The sequence below is a fragment of the Apteryx mantelli genome, chromosome 28 (genome assembly GCF_036417845.1).
Source record: "Apteryx mantelli isolate bAptMan1 chromosome 28, bAptMan1.hap1, whole genome shotgun sequence".
Classification (NCBI taxonomy): Eukaryota; Metazoa; Chordata; class Aves; order Apterygiformes; family Apterygidae; genus Apteryx; species Apteryx mantelli.
The window spans coordinates 529,188-549,665 of NC_090005.1; the positions used below are offsets into that span (position 1 = coordinate 529,188).

General features: G+C 54.3%; 3 protein-coding genes across 5 annotated transcripts in view; all 3 read right to left on the minus strand.

Annotated features, from left to right (window-relative positions):
- Positions 1–278: 278 nt before the first annotated feature.
- Positions 279–2,446, minus strand: HSD17B1 (hydroxysteroid 17-beta dehydrogenase 1). The gene is made up of 6 exons (XM_067311770.1): positions 1,783–2,446; positions 1,446–1,607; positions 950–1,129; positions 769–862; positions 505–688; positions 279–434 (listed from the first exon to the last, which is right to left on the minus strand). Exons 1-6 carry the CDS (start codon positions 1,877–1,879, stop codon positions 279–281), a joined length of 873 nt encoding a protein of 290 aa, XP_067167871.1. The 5' UTR covers positions 1,880–2,446.
- Positions 2,447–2,540: 94 nt separating this feature from the next.
- On the minus strand, positions 2,541–7,078 carry NAGLU (N-acetyl-alpha-glucosaminidase). The gene is made up of 6 exons (XM_067312017.1): positions 6,669–7,078; positions 6,132–6,279; positions 5,859–6,005; positions 5,585–5,670; positions 5,065–5,321; positions 2,541–4,766 (listed from the first exon to the last, which is right to left on the minus strand). The coding sequence occupies exons 1-6, from the start codon at positions 7,076–7,078 to the stop codon at positions 3,550–3,552; spliced, it is 2,265 nt and encodes a 754-aa protein (XP_067168118.1). The 3' UTR covers positions 2,541–3,549.
- A 2,195-nt stretch (positions 7,079–9,273) lies between these two features.
- Positions 9,274–20,478, minus strand: part of ATP6V0A1 (ATPase H+ transporting V0 subunit a1) — a 33,633-nt gene continuing 22,428 nt past the window's right edge. For all 3 annotated transcript variants that reach the window (XM_067312062.1, XM_067312061.1, XM_067312060.1), the window contains exons 19-21: positions 19,006–19,123; positions 18,339–18,510; positions 9,274–11,613 (exon numbers count right to left, since the gene is read on the minus strand). In XM_067312062.1, the coding sequence (XP_067168163.1) occupies positions 11,520–11,613; positions 18,339–18,510; positions 19,006–19,123 (384 nt within the window). In that variant the 3' untranslated portion in view covers positions 9,274–11,519. The remainder of the gene's footprint in view (positions 11,614–18,338; positions 18,511–19,005; positions 19,124–20,478) is intronic.

Below are 20,478 nucleotides of genomic sequence, written 5' to 3' on the forward strand. Positions count from 1 at the left end.
CGCCGCGCCGCGCCGGGGGCGGGGCCTCGCCGGGGGCGGGTCAGTGGAGGCGTGGCCGCAGCCGTAGGGGCGTGGCCTAGGCCGCGGGGGCGTGGCCTCAGCGGCAGGAGGCGTGGCCCGGGCCGCGCTGACGGGGCGGCCCCGGTGGCCCCGGGCATTCCCCCCCCCGCCCCGGGCCGCCCCCGACCGCGCCGCGAAGGAGGCGGGAGCCGCGCCAGGAGCAGGGGGGTTTATTAGACCACGGCAGGGCCCAGCCCCCGCGGGGGCTCCCGGCCCCCCTAGGCCTGGTCGCCGCCAAAGACGAAGGTGCTCATGGCGCGCAGGAAGTCGGAGCCGTCGGGGCTGTCGAGGCGCAGGCGGGCGAGCGGGGCGAAGCGCTGGGTGGTGACGCAGCGCAGCGGCGGGCGGGGGCTGCACAGGGCCTCCAGGAACACCTAGCACCGGCGGGGCGTCAGGCCGGGCCCGGGGGGCCCCCACCACCCCCGTCCCTGTCCCCCCACGGACCTGCACCACCTCCTCCACGTCCTGGGCAGCCTCGCGGAAGAGGCTCTGGCAGTGCCGCAGGTACCGGCCGTAGAGGCCGCGCGTCTCGGCGTCGAGGCCCTGCAGCTCGGCCCCCTCGGGGTCGGGGCGCTGCAGGTTGGCCAGGAAGCTGGTGTTGACGGGGCCGCACTCGACCAGCGTGACGCTGCGGGGCGGAGGAGGCGCCTCAGCCCGCGGACCCCCACACCGCGGACCGTGGCGGAGCCCCCTCCCCGCGCCACTCACTGGATGTTGAAGGGCTGCAGGACGATGGCCAGGCTCTCGCACAGACCCTCCACCGCGAACTTGCTGGCGCAGTACACGGCGTTGAAGGGCACCCCTGCGGCAGAGCAGCGCCCTGAGGGCCGGGCCCCTTCCCCGCGGCACCCGGCTCCGCGCGGCAGCCCGCGGGGCAGCGCTCTCCCACCTTGCAGCCCCCCGACGCTGCCGGAGATGACGATCCTCCCAGCCCTGCGGCGCTTCATGGCGGGCAGGAAGGCCTGGATGGTGCGGACGGCCCCGAAGAGGTTCACGTCGAAGACGCTCTTCATGGCTTGCTCGGAGCAGGTCTCCAAGGGGCCCATCAGGCCCACGCCGGCGTTGCACACTGCCGGGGCACGGCCCGGAGCTGCCGTCAGCCGGGCGCCGTGCCGCCCCCCTCCCAGCTCCCCAACACTGCGAAAACGCCTCAGATCAGGAGCGTGGGGCCATTTGCTGTTGTCAGGGCCAGACTCTGCGCCCCCACCTGCCAGCACCTGCCTCCCTGCCCAGTGCCCGGCTGAATGCGGCCCGTCCCACCCCTGGCACGGGCACGGCCGGCATCCCCCAGCCCTGCGCAAGGTCTGGTGCCCTGGGCAGGGGATCTCTGGGAGCAAGCCCACTCCAGGGGCGGACGGGGAAGAACCGGGCCCGGCACCCCTCACCCAGCACGTCCAGCCGCTGCCCCTGCAGCCGGCGCGTGGCCTCGGCCAGCGAGCGCGGGTCGGTGACGTCAAGCTGCAGGACCTCCAGCGCGTCGGCGCGGCAGCTGCCCAGGCGCTCCCGCAGCCGCTCGCCCTTGGCCAGGTCGCGCATGGTGGCGAACACTGCAGGAGAAAGCGTGGCCATGGGGCAGCGGCAGCGAGGCTGCGCCCCCCCAGGACGGCTGGACCCGACCTGGGACTCGCCAAGAACTGGCTCCGCGCATCCCCGGCGAGACCCTCGCCCACCGCCCCAGCCCCGCTGCCGTCCCCGCACAAGGGCACAGCGTCACCCCTTTACCTTTAAACCTCTGGGCAGCGTCGGATGCCAGCCGCGCCGCCAGCGCCAGGCCGATGCCCGAGGAGCAGCCCGTGATCAGCACCGTGGTTTTCTCCATCGCGGGGCAGTGCTGGCCGACAGGGTGCCGCTGCGCTTAAAAGGGCTGGAGGGGGGGTCCCCTCCCTCCCGTGCCGCAGGGTGTTTTGTCTGGTGGCTTATCTCGGATCCGTCCACCCACCTCCCCTGCCTGTGCTCGTGGTCCTCTTTGCCTTGAGGCTCTCCCAGCTGCCGAGATAAGGTCCGCAAGGAGCCAGGATCCTGCTGCCTGGGGTGCAAGGAAAGAGGCAGCCCCAGGACTCCACACCAGCTGGGAACAGCCCCAAACCACATGGTGCCAGGCACCCACATGGTGCCCCTCCGGCACCAGCACCCTCCGCTCCCCAGGGCGGGGGTCCGCGGCTCTATTGCAAAAGGCCAGCAGGCTCAGGAAGGCCAGCACTGGCCGCTCGCATCCCGCCGTTGCATCTCTGCATTTTCTGCATACCACAGGCCGCAGGGGCATCGCTCGCCTGCGCACAGGAGGGGAGGCAGCTTGGTGCTCTCTGGCACGGCGCTGTGCCGTGGCCGTGATTCCCCGCCAGCTGCCCTCAAGGCCTGGCCCCACGCCTGGCAGGCAGAGCTGGTTTCTTGCTCCACAAACCTGGAGTCTGAGAGCTGCTCTTCCACCCCTCGTTTCAAATAAATTGGAGGGGACAGAGGCACACAGGAGGTGAACAGCATTCAGTGCCCAGGCCTTTAATTGCTCTGCAAGCTGGAGTCCCAGCAGCGCTGCCTGTCAGCACCTGCCTCCAGCCCCTCTGCCGGGCAGGCACAACTCTGTGCAGCCTCTGCCCGAGTCCCCAGCGGGGTGGGGGAAAAGGCACAGAAAAACCCTGCCTGAGGAGCAGAGCCCCAGGGTCTATAAAAAAAGTCTGTAAAGTCTCTCTTTCCTTCTGTACAAAGGCACGAAACGCGGCGGGGGCCAGCCCGATGTCCCCAAGGGTCACGCTGGCCCAGCAGCCGATCGCAGCACAGCTCCCAGCAGCCGCTAGCACAGGGAGAGCCCTGCGAGGCACCGCGGGGCACAGGGCAAAGAGCTGCCCAAGCGCAGGGAGAGCCAGCGGGCACGAGCTGTGGGGCCCAGGCCCACAGAGAGGGGCAAAGCCAGGTCCCTGCTGCAGACACGGGCCGGCTCTGCTCATCCACACTGCTGCTAGGCCTGGTGGCAGCCTCTCTGCCAACGCTGCTTCCAGGCAGCAAGCTGGGAGCCCCACGGCGGAGATGCGTGGCCTGCCATGCTCCTCCGTCCATCTGTCCAGTCCCAGCTCCTGTCAAGTGTCCATGCGGGAGAGCCAGGGCAGCAGAGCCCTTGCTCCATGCCTGCACCTCCAGGCTCTGTGGTTCGTGGGGGAACCAGCTTCACCCTCCTGCAGCTGCGACCTCCTCGCCCGGACAGGCTTGGGGCAGCCAGGCAGGGCTGGCAGAGAGGGGTGCACAGCACCACGCAGGACTGGTCCCTGGTGCACAGCTTGCCCCACAGCTGGCCACCAGCCCCCTTTGGGGCTCATCCTGCCCATGTGGAGGAAACAGCCTGGTGTAGCCTTGCTGAGGGCCGCTGGGGTTCTGGGGCTTCATTCCAGCATCACTGGGACACACAGATCAGGCAAGGGGCTGCGGGAGCCTTGGCACGTGAGGACACGGGGTCCCTGCCCCCCCTCCTGGGGGAGGCTCTGGAGACACGGCCTCCACTCACACTGGTCCGGCCCGGCCCCGTCGCATGGCTCTGGGGTAGTATTTGAGGAATATCTTCTTGGAGATCGCCAGCGTGTCCCCAACAGGCACCGAGGGGTAGCGCTTCTTGTTGTAGATGAAGCCTCTCTCTAACTGGAAGACGGCCTGGTTGAACTGGTCCTGGTGGAAGGGGTTGCCCGAGTTGAGGCTCTCCACAAGGGCAGAGACGAAGAGGCTCCAGCGCACCCCATAGTAGTCCAGCACCAGCCCTCCCAGCTGCTTGTTGGCGTAATCCAGGATGTTGCCGTCGGGCCCCCACAGCGTCACCTGGTTCCGGGCATTCAGCTCATACTGCTCGGCCTCCCTGTTGCTGGTGGCCACGGCACGGGCGCTCTCCAGCCACCGGCCCAGCAGGAAGAGGCTGTGACTGGACAGGAGGCTGTCGAGCTCCGGGAGCAGGTCGTAGACCAGCACGCCGCCGGCCGTGAGCAGGTCCGGCAGCGAGTGGCTCTGGAAGGCCTGCCGGATGCTCAGGTAGTAGTCGCTCACCAGCTGCTGAGCCGCCTGCCGCGTGACATCCACCAGGTCGTAGCTGAAGGTGGGGCTGGAGCCCAGCTCCGTGCCGGCGCTCAGCAGCAGGCGCCATGCCTCGTACACGTCGCTCTTGTTGTACCAGACCTCGGTGTCCATGCGCAGGGAGGGCCGGCGCACCAGCGGGCTGTGGTTGTGGTTGACGCAGACCCCCGTGCAGTTGTACACGCTGCGGAGCAGCAGCTGCCAGGCCTGGGCCGCCGCAGCGTTCGGGGCACCATAGCGGCGCTCAGCGTAGCGGACAACCCAGCTCGGGAGGTCGAGGGGCTCCTGGCGCCAGCCCAGTTCGTTCATCAGCTCGTACACCATGTCGTTCTGTTCAATGCCCTCGGGCGCCAGCCCAGTGCCCACCATGGTGGAGTTGGGGAAGCGCCGAGCTGCGAAAGGGCCGTGGTTGATAGCCTCTACGGTGCCGAAGAGGCCATGGTTGCCACCGAAGTTGTGCAGCATGCACCAGATGAAGGGCTGCCCGTAGAAGGACTCTGTCCACTGGTACACAGGCTTGGACTCCGCAAAGAGGTCGAGAACGATCATCCTGCCGAGGGGCACACCGTGCAGCAGGGCCCGCACCTGTGTGGGCTGCCAGAAGTCCGGCTGGTGCTGGAAGAGCCAGCCCTGCATCAGCCACAGCGCCTCGGGGTCAGCTGGGGACGGAGACACAGGCAGTGAGGAGCTGATTTGGGCAGACAGCCTCCCGCAGCCCAGCCACGGTGGTCCCAGCACAGCCGACACCCCGCTTGGACGCAGTGTCACAAACCAGCCATTTTACAGAGGACTTTGATGGTCTGACACCGACAGGCCCTGCACAAGCATAATCGGCTCAGTGCTCATGTGGGGCCCTTCCGCTCTGCTCCCCAGCTGCCACCCACCCAGTCCCAGCAGCATGAAGCTGCACAACCAGCACCCATTCTCCGAGTTCAGAGCCCCCCGGCACTGACCCACCTCCGGTCATGGACCTGAAGACGGCATTGCTGACCCTGGAGAGGTATGCGGGGTCGGAGGATAGCGGGTTCATCTCGTTGAAGGTGTCAGCGCTGTAGATGTGGTCTGTGCCAAACTCCTTGATCAGCTCCTTCAGGAAGAGGGTCCCGATGACCTGGAACATGGGGTCCTCGGGGTCCAACAAGTAGGTACACGAGTACGTGCAGTCAAAGTGGCTCCAGCCCCCGAGGCGAGTGGCATTCACACGTGGGAAAGCCCTGAGCCGCAAGGGAGAGACAGGGATCAGATCCAGGGCGAGAGCCCTGTGCACCCCTGGGAGGATGGGGCAGGGTCCCAGGGAAGCTCTCACTGGCACAGCAGGGTGAGAAGCCCCATGCACGGCCCTGGGAGTGCCCTGTGCCCTGGCACAGTCGGGCCAGCCCAGGGAAAGGCACAGAATGGAGATTCACTGGGGAAGGAGTGTGAAGTCGGGGCTGAACTGCCCTTCGAAGTCTAAGAGGACGTACACGGCTGTACCTACCTGAGGACGCCCTGGGGCACATGGCCTGCAAAGGCTGGCAGCACCGTGATCATCCCCAGCGAGCGCATCCTCTCCAGGACCCTGTACTGGGAGAGAGAAGGAGGGAAAGAGTAAAGGGAGAGGAAATGCTGTCTCCCTACCGGGCACTGTTGATGCCAGGGGAAGGGAGCAGCGAGCCCCAGGCCTCCTGGAGCATCTCAGCGTGGAGGAGCAAGGGAGCGGGGTGGCACGGGTCTGCCCCGGCTCTGCAGGAAGCCCCAGCGACCCCCGGTACCTGCACATAAAGCTGCTTGAGGTGCCAGGCCTGTGGCAATGGCCCTGCCCAGCCGTGGAGGTTTCCCATCCGGTTCCACGCCAGGAACGCCGGCCCCGTGAAATACTCGTCTATCTCCGACTGGTTCAGGCCCAAGGAGAGGTACACCTGCAGCGGGAGAGCGGAGACACGCAGCTCAGCGCCGCCCGGGGCGGAGAGCGCTGCCCCCAGGAAGGGGGCGGCAGGGAGGCAGCGTCCCGGCGCCTGCGGGGGCCCCGCGTCGAGATACTCCACCCGCTGCCAGATGGCCTCCTGCCCCACGAAGGCCAGCGCCAGGTTGATGCCGCTGAGCGCCATCCAGTCGATCTCCTTCTCCCAGCGCGCCCAGTCCCACCAGACGTACGAGTAGCTCTGGGTGCAGACGTTCTGGTAGTAGCGGAACCTGGGGCAGAGCGGTGCGGGCAGGCTGAGCGCGACGGCAGCCCCACGCCGGCCCCATGCCGTGCTGCCCCCGCGGCCCCGTCACGTAACGGGCGCTGCTGTTGTCCCGGGCTAACGAGGTGTGAGCAGCCCCGGCGCTAGAAGCTTCCTCCGGCCTCCGCCAAGCCGGCAATGCAGACGCGTCCCGCGGGGACGGCTTGCAACAGGGCGGGAGCTGCAGCAGCCTGCCCGGCCCGGCCAGCTCCGGTCACCGGGGCTTCGACGGCGCCCGCTGTGTCGACGGTGCCGGGGGGCCCCAGAGCATCGGCGGTGCCCGGTGCCAGGACAGCACCGGTGCATCGGCGGCGCCTGGGGCGCTGATGGCTCCCGGGGCCCCGGCGGCGCCGTTACCTGCCGGGGCTGGTGGCGCGGATCTCGGCCGGCACCCGGGGCAGCGGGTCCGGCAGGCGGAGCTGCGCCCCGGACCAGGAGAGGTGGCAGCCGCAGAGGTCGCGCAGGTAGCGGTGGAGGCCGGCGGCGGCCGCCACGCCGCTGGAGCCGGCCACGGCCACGGCCACGGCGGCGCCGGGCGGCGAGTGCACCCGGTAGCTGTCCAGCCCGCCCGCCGCCAGCGAGCCGTCCACCGACAGCGCCACGGCGGCGGCGGCCCGCGGGCCCAGCAGGCGCCGCGCCAGCGCCCGCACCGCCGCCTCCTGCCGCGCGTCCTCCGCGCCCGCCCGCACCGGCGGCAGCGGCGGCGGCGGGGCCCGGGCCGCCGCTAACATGGCGGCCAGCGCCGCCACCCGCAACGGCGCCGCCATGGCCGCGCTCCCTGCCCGGACTGGCGGCGCGCTCCGCCAATCCGCGCCGCGCCGCCGCGGGGCGGGGCCGACGAGGACCAATCAGCGCCGGGACACGCCCCCGGCCGGGGCGCTGCGCCACGCCGCGGAACGGAACGGAGCGGAAGGGAGCCGACGGCGGGCGGGGCAGTGCCGGGATGTGGGGCGTGTCCGGGGCGTGGTCAGTGCAGGGGGCGGGGCAGTGCCGGGATGTGGGGCGTGTCCGGGGCGTGGTCAGTGCAGGGGGCGGGGCAGTGCCGGGACCACCCGGCGCGGCTGCATTCCCGGGCCGGGCCGGTGTCGCCTCCGCGCTGAGCCCGGGGCTGAGCCCTACGGCCCCGCTCGGAGCCGCCCGCCGGGAGGGCACCCGGAAGAACCGCCAGCGCAGGGGCCAGCGACGGGGATCGCTCCAGCGCTGGCAATTCCTTGTGGCTTTATTGGATGATCCAACCAATTCCCACTTCATTGCCTGGACTGGCAGAGGGATGGAGTTCGAGCTCATTGAGCCGGAAGAGGTGACACCATTTCGCTTTTCTCCATGCTCTGGGGGAGCAGCCACCGTTTCCGAGGCTGCCAATTCCCACGTGGGTTTTCCTCTGCCCTGTGCAGGCTCTGGCCTGCCAGCGAGACCTTCAGCAAATCACAGTTTTCAGAGGAGGCCAAAACACTTGGGTGACACAAATACCAGGTTTAACGAAGGCTGGGTTTAAGTTTAGGCTCTCTGTAATGCAGCGAGTCACATTTCCCACGGCCTCCGCTTCCCGGCTGCTTCGCTCCGCACCTTGCAGCAGTCTCTGCTGTCCGTGCGCTCCCCGCTCGGGGCCGACGCCGAGACACGGCGCTTGGAGCCCTGCTGATCGCGGGAGCTGTCGCAGGGACCCGGCGGCGGCCGCGGGCCTCCCGGGGCGGCCTCAAGAGGGCGCCGCGAGACCGGGAGCGCAGCGCGGCAGCGGACGGGCGCGGCGGGATGCGGCGCTCCGCACCCTCGGCCCGGCCCGGCCGCAGCAGCCGCTCGACGCCCCCGCGGGCCGGGCCCGGGCCCGGGCTGAGCTGCCGAGCGGCGCAACCGCCAACGAGCCCGGGGAAAAGGCACCCGCGGCCCCGAGCGCAGCGGCGCGGAGCTCCGCGTCTCGGCTCCCCGCGGCCCCCGGCGCCTCCTTCGCTCCGGCGGGGAAGGGGCGGCCGCAGGGCTGCGCCCCGCCGGGCAGGGGCTCCCCTCCGCCTCCCCTCCACCCCCCGAGGCCGCGAAGGGGCTGCGGCCCTGCCACCCCAGCCAAGCAGAGCCATGGAAACCGGCAGAAATATTTTGATTGCACACGAGGAGCGGCTGCGCCCCGGGGAGTGGTGCAAGAGAGCGGGGTAAGGGGTGAGAGGGGAAGAGCAGCCCCTGGCCACAGCTGGCAAGAGACAGGAGCGAGGGAGGAGGAGAGGAGACTGCAGGCACCAGGCATCGCCCTGCTTCGTAGGAGCGTCCAGGGCTCCGGCCTGGCTCCCTGCCTTCCCCGCCCCGGGGAGAGGCTGCTCCCTGCTCCCAGAAACATTAGGGGCCTGGAAACTTATCAGGCTGCGAGAACTTCAAAAACACAATCGCCAAAACCCCCCCACAACTCTCCCTTCTGCCCTCCCACGCGTGTGGAAAAAGAGCCTCGTGCAGGAAAGGCCTGAGCAAACAGGGCCCCTCCGGGCCGGGAGCTGGCTGTGCCGAGGGCGTCCCGCTGCCCGGGGCCACGGGGAGGCCGGAGCAGGGCAGCGCGCCCAGCACGGCAGGGACAGCACCCCTATTTGCTCTAGTCCTAGTGAAAGGGCATTCACAAAAAACAAGGATTTAATCTAGCCTTAATTTTTCTTCCTGCATGAACACTTAATGAAATAAGTTAACGTTGGGGGAGAGAGTTTGTCCGGGCAGGGAAGCAGGCGCTGCAGTGAAGCCTGCTCTGCACTAGCTGGCTTTAGTCCAGTCCATTAACCAGGGCTTGAAATGCACACAGATGCTTCAGCTGAGCCATGGCCACTCCAGTCTCGTTTTCTGAAGGTGCTCTTCTCTCACCCCATCCCATCTTATGGGCCATCAAGCAGGAGTTTAAGGTCCCCGCTCTCCCCCGCAGGCTTTTTGGGCTGTGCTGCGTCAGCTGGGAAAGAGGCTCTGCTCAGAAACAGACAAAATGAGGCCACACCACTTGTGGTACAGTTAATTTAATTTATACAGTGACTATCAGTAATGCATTTCACCTGGGCAGCAGGACTGGTGTCACTGCTCCACCCACAGACTACTATTGATTTTGTCTTTCATTTTGCAAATGCCATTGTAAACATGCAGTGAAGTTTGCCTGTAAACAGAGTAATTAGCTAGCAGCTGCCCAAGCGCAGTGCAAGGATCCCCTTTCCCTGTGCACTCGCGCATGACAGCAGGGAACGCCGCTCTGCGGTGCAGTTGTTCTGCCCCCCGCATTTAGTGTAAACACACATCTTTCTCACGTCATTTTAAGCAGCCCTGCACTGCGTGAAATTTCCTCTTCAATTCCCAGTTAAGATGATTCTCATTATTCTCATTATGTTCTAATTTTTCATACACAAATACTATAGATCCACTGTGACAATTAGACATGACAAAGTTGCACACAACAACAACACACACACACACACCACTGCTCCTGCAGCCACATCAAGTTGGGGAGGGCAAGAAATTATTCATGTCTTGCACAGGAGAAAAAGCAACAGCTACACTGGAGAGATACAGCTGAGACGCCATTTCCATGGAGACTATTTTGGCAAGACTCAACCTTCTGTTCTCCCTTAAAGGGCTTCTCAGACAAGGAGAATACAATTGCCATGACAACATGTGTCACAGGTATCTCCATGTTTGCAGTAACTGTTTGCACTGAAGTCAAATCTACGTGGACATTACTTGGATATTCCAGAACTTCTAGGACTTGACAGGCTGCTCAGGGTTTTGTTTTTAAACACAAAACCCAAGAACTTCCAGTGCCAGTAGCCAGATACCCGAGACAACAGTTTGCAACACCAAGTTCTTCCCTCCTCCCTATCACCATAGTGGAAGAATTACAATACAGGCTTCCTTCAGGATACCTACAAATAATCCTCCATTTAATTTGCAAAGAAAACTTGTATTTTTCATTCCAGCTACACAAGTGCCCTGGTTCCTTTTGTCTAGACAGCCATGGACTCGGAAGCAGAGAGTCCAGCTCTACACAACAGGAAACAGAACCTTAGGAGCAGGATACAGGATGCTGGGAATGAGCTCTCCGAGCTGTCAACAAGGCGAACGACATGAACTCGGTCAAAAAAGAGAGTGTCCCCACCAAGACCCCCATGTGCACGAGCACCCAGACACAACGGGGACACGCGCTGCTACAGTTTAAGAGACACCAGAACACCCACCAATGCCTATTACACCCAATTTATACTATTTCTGTCCAGCAACTGCCCAATCATTCTGTCCACGCCGCAAGTCAGGTTTTCAGACCGATTTGTGCACAGCCTGGCCCCAGAGTGCCGCTGTGGGCCCCCCCACCTAGCCATGGCGGGGCGGCAGAGACTCTGTGCTCGAGCCCCCCCGCTCTCACCAAAGCAAGTCTGGCGAGCGCCACGCTCCCAGCTCCCGCAGCGGAGCTGGAACAGGCAGCAGGCTTCCACTGCTGGCCACAGGGATACAACCATGCAGGTGCACAGCTAAAGGAGCATCTCCTCCCTGCGGAGGAAAGGAACAGTCTTTTCTGCAAGGAGAAACCAGGCAAGGGGAAGATGCTGCCCCTTCATCACAGCAAATGGAGAGCCACCGTACACTTAGCTGAGGCCGAATCATGCCCCTTCAAGCCACGGCCAGAGTTCAGAGAAGAGCTGAATCCCAGCAAGGGATAAGACATTGTGTTTTTGCCAGATAAAACCATTGCACATGTGGAAGGGTTGGAGGTAGGAGAAGCATGCCCTGGATTGTGAGCTGCCCAGTACTTGTGATTTGTTTAATTAGAGGCGGACACAGGATCCATATGTAAAACTTTCTTAAAAAAAGTTTTTCCCCTGAGCAGCAAGCTTTATGCAAACTGAAGCTGTTACGCCTTTTTCCTGTGTTTTTATGCCCACTCAGCCATAGCTGCATTTTTCCCATACTGCTCTGATAAGCCTGCCAGGAAATTCACAACATGAGAAATACGCTATTACACATCAAATCCAAACACTTCATGCACTTAGTATCTTCAGTGGTAAACTTAAGGAAAGAAAAGCTTTGATCCAGTGTCACTCACTACCGAAGGATGTCAAAGCTCTTGGCTTTGAAGCTCCCTGGTAACACTTGAGTCTGCTGCAATAAGTTACTTTCACTACGGGAGGATTACATGCAACTCAGACAAACGGGACAGGGGCGAACCACAGAACAGAGTTTAACACTGCTCAAGCTGAGGGATCTCTAGTCGTCAAATTTTCCTTCACGGATGGTATCAAACGAGAAAGGGAGAAACTTGAATCCAGTGCCAGTGTAGAACTTGTTCTGGAATTCAATCCTGAAAGAGAGGGAAGAGTGATTATTCATTAAAAAGGCAGGTCTCGGATGCGAGTTAAGAGATTAGCAAGAACTCCATTAGAAAAGCATCTGTGTATTGACTATAAAAAATTAAACAAAGCTTTAAAGAGGAAAAAAAAAAGAGTATTAGAATGTAATGCATCTATTGGCACAACAAATACATTTCTGTCAGATGTTTCTTGAACGGGAGAGGAAGATTGTCCAGGTACTTTGCTCCCGCCCTCCCCCAGGGGCGATGTAAGGGCAGTGATAAAAGGAGGAACTCCCTATCCGCAGCATCATTTAGAAGCACCCAGAAGCATGCAGTAGGGCAATGCATTTCCTGTAAGAGCATATTACTAAAGTTTGCATTTTAGTTAAAACAAGCCTTGATCATGCGATGCTGTGCTCAGACTTCCTCCATCAGTTACTTTTGTTTATTTACTTGAGCATATTTGATTTAGCCCTGAATGACTACTTCTGCAGAGCTAGGGATGTGCATATTGCCTCAAGCTGAACATTAACTTCTCCCTGTTTGTTTGCTTCCCCTAATGAACTAAGTTTAAAAAAAGAATAACTCTGGAGGACTGTCCAGTGGTCAGCAACCACCAAATAGGGAAATGAAAAAAAAATAATTCCATGGTTCACAATAAAAACAAGCACAGTGTTTCCCTGAGGCTCATGAGAGAAACTTTCCATTACGTGGTTCACTAAAAAAACTAAGTCTCTGTAGGAATTAAGCGACAGCAAATCTTACAGCAATTCTAAAACAATTCAGGATAAGTATTTTTATGAAATGTAAAAAGGATTATTTGAATTATTTTTTTCCAAATCAGGAATCATGTCAAACCCCAAAGCTGTTGGTATTTCAGCTGGCAAATAGTATTTTCCCAACAGAACTCAGGAGTGAAGCTTTCAGAAAAACAGCTTTTTCCTAATACGTTCTCCTGTTTGTTCAGGCAGATAAGCACAGAGTTCCATGCAGAGGAATCCCTAGGATGAGCAGGATTTTCCACGGGGGAGGAAAGGCTCCTCGCCAAGACACTCCAGTTTTTCAGGAACCCTGATAATCTCCATAAGTATCCTGTGACTAACTAACTATTCTGTGAGGGAAGGCACATAAGAGGGAGAGGGTTGAGTATGAGTCACACAGAACCCGCTGCAAATGAAACGTTAACCTGATGATTAACTGTTCCAATATAGGTCGGCCACGACATCTTAAAGCTCCTCTCGGACACAACTGATCGCAGCTGGATGCCTCAAGCTCAAGAAGAAGCTGTTGTAATGTTAGGGAACTAGTGAAAAAGTTTAACCAGATGCTATGAACTAAACTTTGTGTGCTTTTCCTGCAATTGTCCACAGGTACACCCAGAACCCAAGGTCCGTTTTGTTATTAGACACTTGCACGTTCCCAGAATCACCAGCTGTCATGTGTACTAGCTCTACTGCAAACTTTGTACTGTGTCTCTCATCAGTGATCAAGTTCTGCAGAAGATTTACTAGACAGTTAGCACTGCACTGCAAATAAACAGACTGGAAAGCTTTTTGGCAGTTTGCATTGAAGAAAACGTACTCTTCAGCTTTTTTGAATTAACAGTTATTTTAAGTGTTTGTTGGACTGTAGATGCATGGGTTTTTCCAGCCAAATAGAATCACAGAATACCCACATTGCTTGGAAAACTAGAGAGCTCACAATCCTATTTGGAAGCAACTGAAGAGCCATATGTTGAACAGAAAATCTAATTTTCGTTTAGTACGACTGCAAATTCCTACTTGGTATTTGTATTCTTAAATGAGCGTGTCGTGCCTTAGGTAGGCAGTAATTCAGAGTGCACCTTACGGATGGTAGCCTACAGTACACCTTACAGCTACAAAATGACTGGTGTATTTTTGTAGAGATTGTTGTAGTTGCTCTTTCCCAAAAAGGACAACTGTGCTTCATACGCAGTATCATGGCTCACTCTATCCTATGCTTACAGGAGACAGCCTTTTAAAGCAGCAGTGTGCTGTTATGGTCACATTAAAGACAAGCCTTGGGCTCATGACCTTTACAAAGCAAAATAAATAAGATTCTAGCGAGTGGGTGGGGAGCGGGGCTTTACTACTCCCACCTCCACTCGCTGGATTCCCAGCAGGATGCAACCCCAGCACACCCACGCCTCTTGGAAAGTAATACTCCCCCTCTGGTGGCAGAACGCCAGGAGCTTTGCCAGGGCAGAGGAGGGCCTGCCTGTTTGTCAAGCTGCAGCTCTCTTCTCAGTTTACAGCTGAGAACAGCCGTCCGCACAGCACCACATAACTGCTTCTTTTTATTTATTCTGCACAGTCGTTTGAGGTTTACCACATTCTGTTGTATTTGAAATCTATTTTGATGTCACTGTGCAGACCCACAGAACTCTCCAACTTTGCCACTTGGAAGGAAACAGGCATTTTGTGACAGCTTCTTGCCTTCAGCTGCATCTAACATTGCACAGCCGAAAGGATTATTTTAGATCTATTTCACTGCCTCAAAAGGGCTGAGTGCCATAGCACATTCTGTGAATATTTATGGATCACTGGCAAACAGCTCAAGCAATGCATGATAAAGAAAAATCACATTTGTGTATGTCTAAAATATAGCCACAACCGAAGGACACACATCTGCCAGGGACCTGTTCTTGAACACAGGAGGGAGAGAACAGACTGAAATCTTTAGCAAGAGCAGATGAATACAGTTCTCCATACTTACCAAACCTATACCGCTATGTGGCTGGGAACCATGCTGTGCATATTGATGGACATGGCTTTCATGCTAATTTTGAAGCAAGTTGGAATTTCCTATTAAAGCCACTCCTAACCATACTAGGCCCCTCCAACACTTCTAGAGCATAGAGGCCTTCTTATACTCCTACCAGGAAAGCAAGAGCTTTGCAAGACCCTGTTCTGTAGCTTTAACATAACAGTGCAAGAGTTTGGAAAAAGGTTAGCTGAAAAGGTTTATTGTATGGAAATAATCTCTTACACTGAAGGATGGGAGACTGGCTGAGAGAGAGACAAACACTTGCATAAATCTACATCATGATGGTCTTTCAGCATCAATCTCTCTTGCATAGTGAAATATGAACCCCAGCACTAACTTCTCTGTGAATTAACCTGATTTGCTTTGTATTATGCATGCTGCTATCCATTCTTTCCAGCTATGGCCTGGTCTTGGAACAGAAGGAGGGCCCTCAATTATCTAAAGGCAGGAACATTCCCACCAGTGCATGGTCCCTTTGGTCTAGGGACTTTTTCTAGGAAGAAAAGCTTTCAATTCCAGCTCAGGCCTAAAACTGAGCCTAGAATATTGCACCCACAGGAAGACCTCTCTACTGAAACAGTATTTCTGCAATTCATGATGTTAGGACCCTACTACTTTGCATTCAGTTACAAATTTCTGCTATTGGATGAGGTCTACTTTGCCCGCATTAGAACAGCTGACTTGCTTAAAATAAGATGGTAATTTAGCTTAATCTAAACCGTGATGTCAAACTACATTACTGAAAAGCAAATGCAAAGATAAAATATTTTAAGAACAATGATGTTACAGTCAAGAGGAATTAAAAGCACAATGCAGGTTACAGCTCAGACTGCTGAGTTCCAGCAGACCTTTGATACACAAGACTGAGCTTTTGGCAGCACTTAAGAGTTCTTCCTCCACCCTGTATCACCCCCCCAAAAAAAACCCAGCCTGCTGAAAGAATGCATATTTTCTGAAAAAGCACAAAATAAATCCTCCTCATTTGGGAATGACAGGCAGACCTCATGGAAGAATCTCTTTTTTCACCAGCAAGACACATGCTAAATTACTTTTCCTTTCCAGGAAGGCTGAACCACCCACACCTTTAGAATTCCAGATAGGTGACTTCTCCCACTGCCACAAAATCTGATCTGCTCTTCCCAGGACAGCTGTATTTGATTTACCCTCCCCCCTAAAGAGAACACCTGCCATTGGAAACATACTGATTTCATGTTCAGACTAAAAAGGAATGTTAACAGTATGTTGTTCTGAACAATTTTAGAGTGCCTTGTTTTCTACTGTGATAATGAAAACCCAACAAACCCAAAATAATTTCAGCACATTACTTGCAGTCTGAAATATTGCTTTAAACTTGCTTTTATAACCCTAAGCTTGAACAGATTTTCCCTTAGATAATGTACATTCAAATTTTACAAGTTCAAAACATATGTTTGGGGAAAATATGACTTCATTAAGAGCCTCAGTTCTGCAGTTCCTCAGCAAGTGCCCTGCAGTTGTTTTGCACGGCAACTGTTACATGTGGTTAGTGCTATTATTCAGCTTGGTTTCTCTGTTCCCTTGCCATTTCAGTTACATGCCATCTTCCCTTTACACATTTCCAAGACAGTTTAAGTTTACCGTACTTTAAAGATAGGCTGGCAATGTGAAAAGCCTCCTCTTGGCTGAACTGTGAACTTGCAGTTCACACTTGTTTCAAGTGCTCTGTCAGTGGCATCCCTGACTGCAGCCTGTGCTTATTAACAAAAGATAGGTATCTTAAGAACAATATCCTTACTTATCTTAGGCTATCCCTTCACAAAAAAAGAAAAAAAAGAAAACAGCACAAGTAGAGTTCACTATGAAGAAAAGGCATTCACGGACTGCTCATCTACTACTGTTCAGAAATGTGCCACACAGCACTGCAGTTGAGAGAAGCAAGATTTTGAAAATCAACCACAAATTCACAAACAGCTGAAGATCAGAAGCACCACATACGAATTAGAGCACCGTTTACTCTCTGCCCTTCTTGGATTGTTAGCAGTAACACAAGGCAGGGTTTGCAGAGTTCTTTCCTTCACACTGATGCAATTGTAAAGTGCAATGACAGTAGTATGAGGATGAGGAAAGACCAGCAAGTCAGCAAGAAGTTCTAAAGCGACTGGTATGAGGATTTCTAGGCTGTATGCCAGGAAAAACAGAAGCACCATCCAGCAGCCATTTTCAGCAGCGGCCCCCCTCGGACGGGCTCCCTGTCCGCACAAGATGGCTACGCCCGAGAAGTGCTGTGTGAATCCCGACTCACTTGATCTACGAGATGCAGGTACCCTGGGAAGTTTCAGTCTGCGCTCAGGAGACTGCTATTGGAGAGTGGGGAAGGAATGCATCCTCCTTTTGCAAAAGTTCAAGAAAGTATGAAAAGGCTGCAGCTGTCTTTTTTTTTTTTTTTTTAAATCTCTGTCAAAAATTCAAGATGACACTGGCTTTCTTTTTCTACTTACAAAACTATTTATTTTAAAAAAACTGATCAGAACAGTTTCTCTCCCATTTAAGCAAGGCAAGATATTTCTTGTGAACTTCATGGAACTTCACTTTGTTCTCCTGGCCTACCAGGAAAGAAATTGCCAAGAACAGATGGCAGCAATCAGAACTCCCCAGAGGAAAAGTATAGACTTACTCTTCCTCAGTGCTACAATTTAGTTTGAAGAGAATTTCTAGAGGACGTGCTGCTGCTTTGATCACACCAAGGCACTAACCAGATGGAATCTGAAGTGGAACAGTAAGTGCTCTTATATATGCATTAGAGAAAGCCCTTGAACACTTTCCATGCTTGCGTGCAGAGAAAGTGATGAGTGCACTAGTGAGTAACTCCTCCTTTCCCGGCTGTCTGCATACACAGGAGATTAAGGATCATGGGAAAGGGGCTAACCAAGTAGCAGCCACTAAACAGGAGCAGTAGCAAATGGCTAATATTCCACAGCACCCCAAAGGGCAGACAGGCAAAGTTGTCCCTGCTCTGTACAAGCTCTTATGAAGAAGAACAAGACTACATGCACCATTCATCATCTAAGCAGATAACAGTGAAGAACTTCCTAAAGATGTACCAGTTCAGGAATCAAGTGCATACAATAGCTCATAGCTGAGAGATTTTAAAAACAGCTTATAGAGTTCAATTTGAACTGATTTGTGAGTTTGAAGTCCCAGATTTTGCCTACCAACTGTAAAACAGCAAAATACATTTAATAAGACTCTATTTAAGAATGGATTTATTATCCTGTTCAGAAATCTGTATAATTTCCTAAGGTAATGATATTTACAGGTGAGCATTCCTTTTCAGAAAACTGCAACCTAGATGCACTGATTTATAATCTCATTTTACTGCTTGTCCCTTCACATTTCCAATTCAAACAGTCCAACAATATTCAGCTTTCCTTGTAAAAGAAGAGACCAGATATGAAGGAAATGGTAGTCAGTCACTATTGTGCATTAAGGAAAACAAACGTTAGAACCAGGCAAGAGACCAAAGGGTAGAACAAAAAAATCCTCCTGAAAGCCACAAGCACACTCATCCATTTGCACAACCCTCCTCATCCCATTGCTCACACAGTTTTAGTTTAATTTAAGCGTAGAACAGTTACTCCACAATTTCTAAGCAAAGTTTATGCATGTAAACAGGAGAGTGTGTTATACTACTGGGAATAAAGAGTGAAGGCTCTGAGTCTTTTAAAGACCTTGTGCTTCAGAGGCCATTTGCTGTAGGACATTTAGATGTTTAGATAACATTTGTGGCACTTCTGAACATTGCTGATCTTAGCTCAGTATTAACCACTGCTTTGATTTTATAGACTTAGCTTCACTGTGTAAAGGTCAATACAGCTTTCCAGAAGATGACATTTCTGCAGATAGTCCATCTGATGGCAATTTTCTTGCTGTGAAGAGCTTTGAAATTTCTGGGCATTCCAATAACTCACCAGTGCAAGCGAAGAGCATGGAGAAAAGCAGACAGGCCCTCCATGACCAGAAGAATTGCTACTGTCAGGGTAGCAAAGGCAGCAAATATGAAGAAGAGGCCAAAGCCTCCACCCAGACTCCTCACGCTGAGGCCGATGTGGATCACCATGGTCCACAGCACCTCTGAGAGCTCTGTGAAGAGAAAAGGGAGGAGATGGCACATTTCAGAGCATTCAACCAGAAAGGAAGGGTTACAGTTTATTTATAAAGCAAAAACTGAAATCAGTTAAACTCCCACTGCAATGAAACAATGCAAGTTTTTCTCTCTACTTGGGAAATTTAAGAGGGACAGCAGTTTTTGTGGCCCAGTACTTCAGGACCATTGACTCCAATTGTTGCACACAGTGCAGGGCAGAGTCCTTGCTCAGCAGCCATTTGCTTTATTCAGTGCTTTGAACTCCATCTATCCCCTCTAGATCCAGGCAGCCTTTAGGAGAGTGCTGTGTAACTAGACACTGGTGTTTAGACCTAATTACCACCAGCTAATGCACACACACCTCTGTCCTGCTCCAGCAGCGCCTGACACTACAGAGTGGGGAAGTTACTTGCATTCCTGCCTTCACCTAACACCTTTGTCCAGGCTGATCTGTGACACATTCAAACTTCCACTTTGGACAGAATACTCACGTGCATGGGCTAAGCTGAGAGCCCAGAGCCTCAAGTAGGACGCAGTGTTTGAAATGCACCCCAGGCAGTATTCGATGGTGTGGATAGCCTGGTATACCACAGTATCACCAAAGTCAAACTGCAAAAAGAACACAGAAAATAAAGTAAGTTGCAAGCCTTTGCTAGCAGCAAGTGCCAGCCAACTTAGGAACGAGCATACTACCTGGTGCTACTATCTAGGGCGTTATGTTTGAAGTCAGACACTGATACTGTCTTCTCCCGGTTACCTCAACACTGATCATTTATTTTAGCATGTCAATTTTATATATATACTGATAATTAAACTGTCTTGTCTTGCTAGGTTTTGTAGAACGATTGTCCACCGCTGCACCTTGAATATTATTGTTTTCACATTCTACTGCATTAAAGTAAGATATTTTAAAATCAGCCATGGACTTTGCCAGGAAAAGACTGTTCAGCAACAAGATGGTATTTATATGAATTCACTGGTAAATTGTACATGTTTCTACAAAAAAGGAGATAGTATTACAAATATTGCTTTTCTTTATACAAATAACAATAAAGCCCAAGTCAATACTGTGTACGTAGCCTTGCTACAGGATCAACAAGAGCATCTTGTAAGATAGGAACTTGCTCTTTTTGAAAGCAATAATAATGCACAAAGTGATCTTGAAAAAGTCACATCTGTGCACCATTCATTGGCAAAGTCTCTGTGCATTGGTAATTTTTTTGAAATAAATGAAAAGGACTCACAAGGAAATTAGTTATGTAGGACAATTTCTTACGTTGCAGCTTGGGAAAGCATTCCTGGCATTTTAGATTTAATCCATACTTCAGAAACTGCTCATATTTAAGTTAAGCGAACACCAAGTTTTAAAGACATCAAGTGATTAATGTTCTAGACATGCACAACAAGCTATTTATATTCTTATTTCTCCCCTGGTATATCCAGGGCAATAAATATTTCAAACAAATAAGTTAAATCAGCTGTCAAAAGCCTAGTCCTCTCTCCCACAGAATGTGAACTGCAAAGTTCTTTGATAAAGCCTGCCTCAGTCAAGAGTACCACCTCTCAGCACCTGTGGCAAATCAGCATAGAGAAAATGGAATGTGATAAATATTCAAACAACGACCACTTACAACTACATCCAACCGCTGGAGAGTGTTACCGCTTACACTAGGGAGTGGGAGAATGAGCAGGTTTGCTTTGGCACATGGTTTGTAGCTTTACACATTTTTCACAAGTTCACTAATATAGGTACACCAACACACTATTTTCTCTCCCCATCCCGTAGACAGGCCTAGGCATAATAGGTTTCTAAGCAAAACCACTTTCAGCATAGCTTATAACAGCATCATTGTCCAAAGGTAGTCTAATTTCATGGCATTTGTATTTTTTGTAAAACGATTGGTTACCTGATAGCACTGAAACCTATAATCAGCCCTGTCCCTCAAAATACAAGCTCCAGAAAT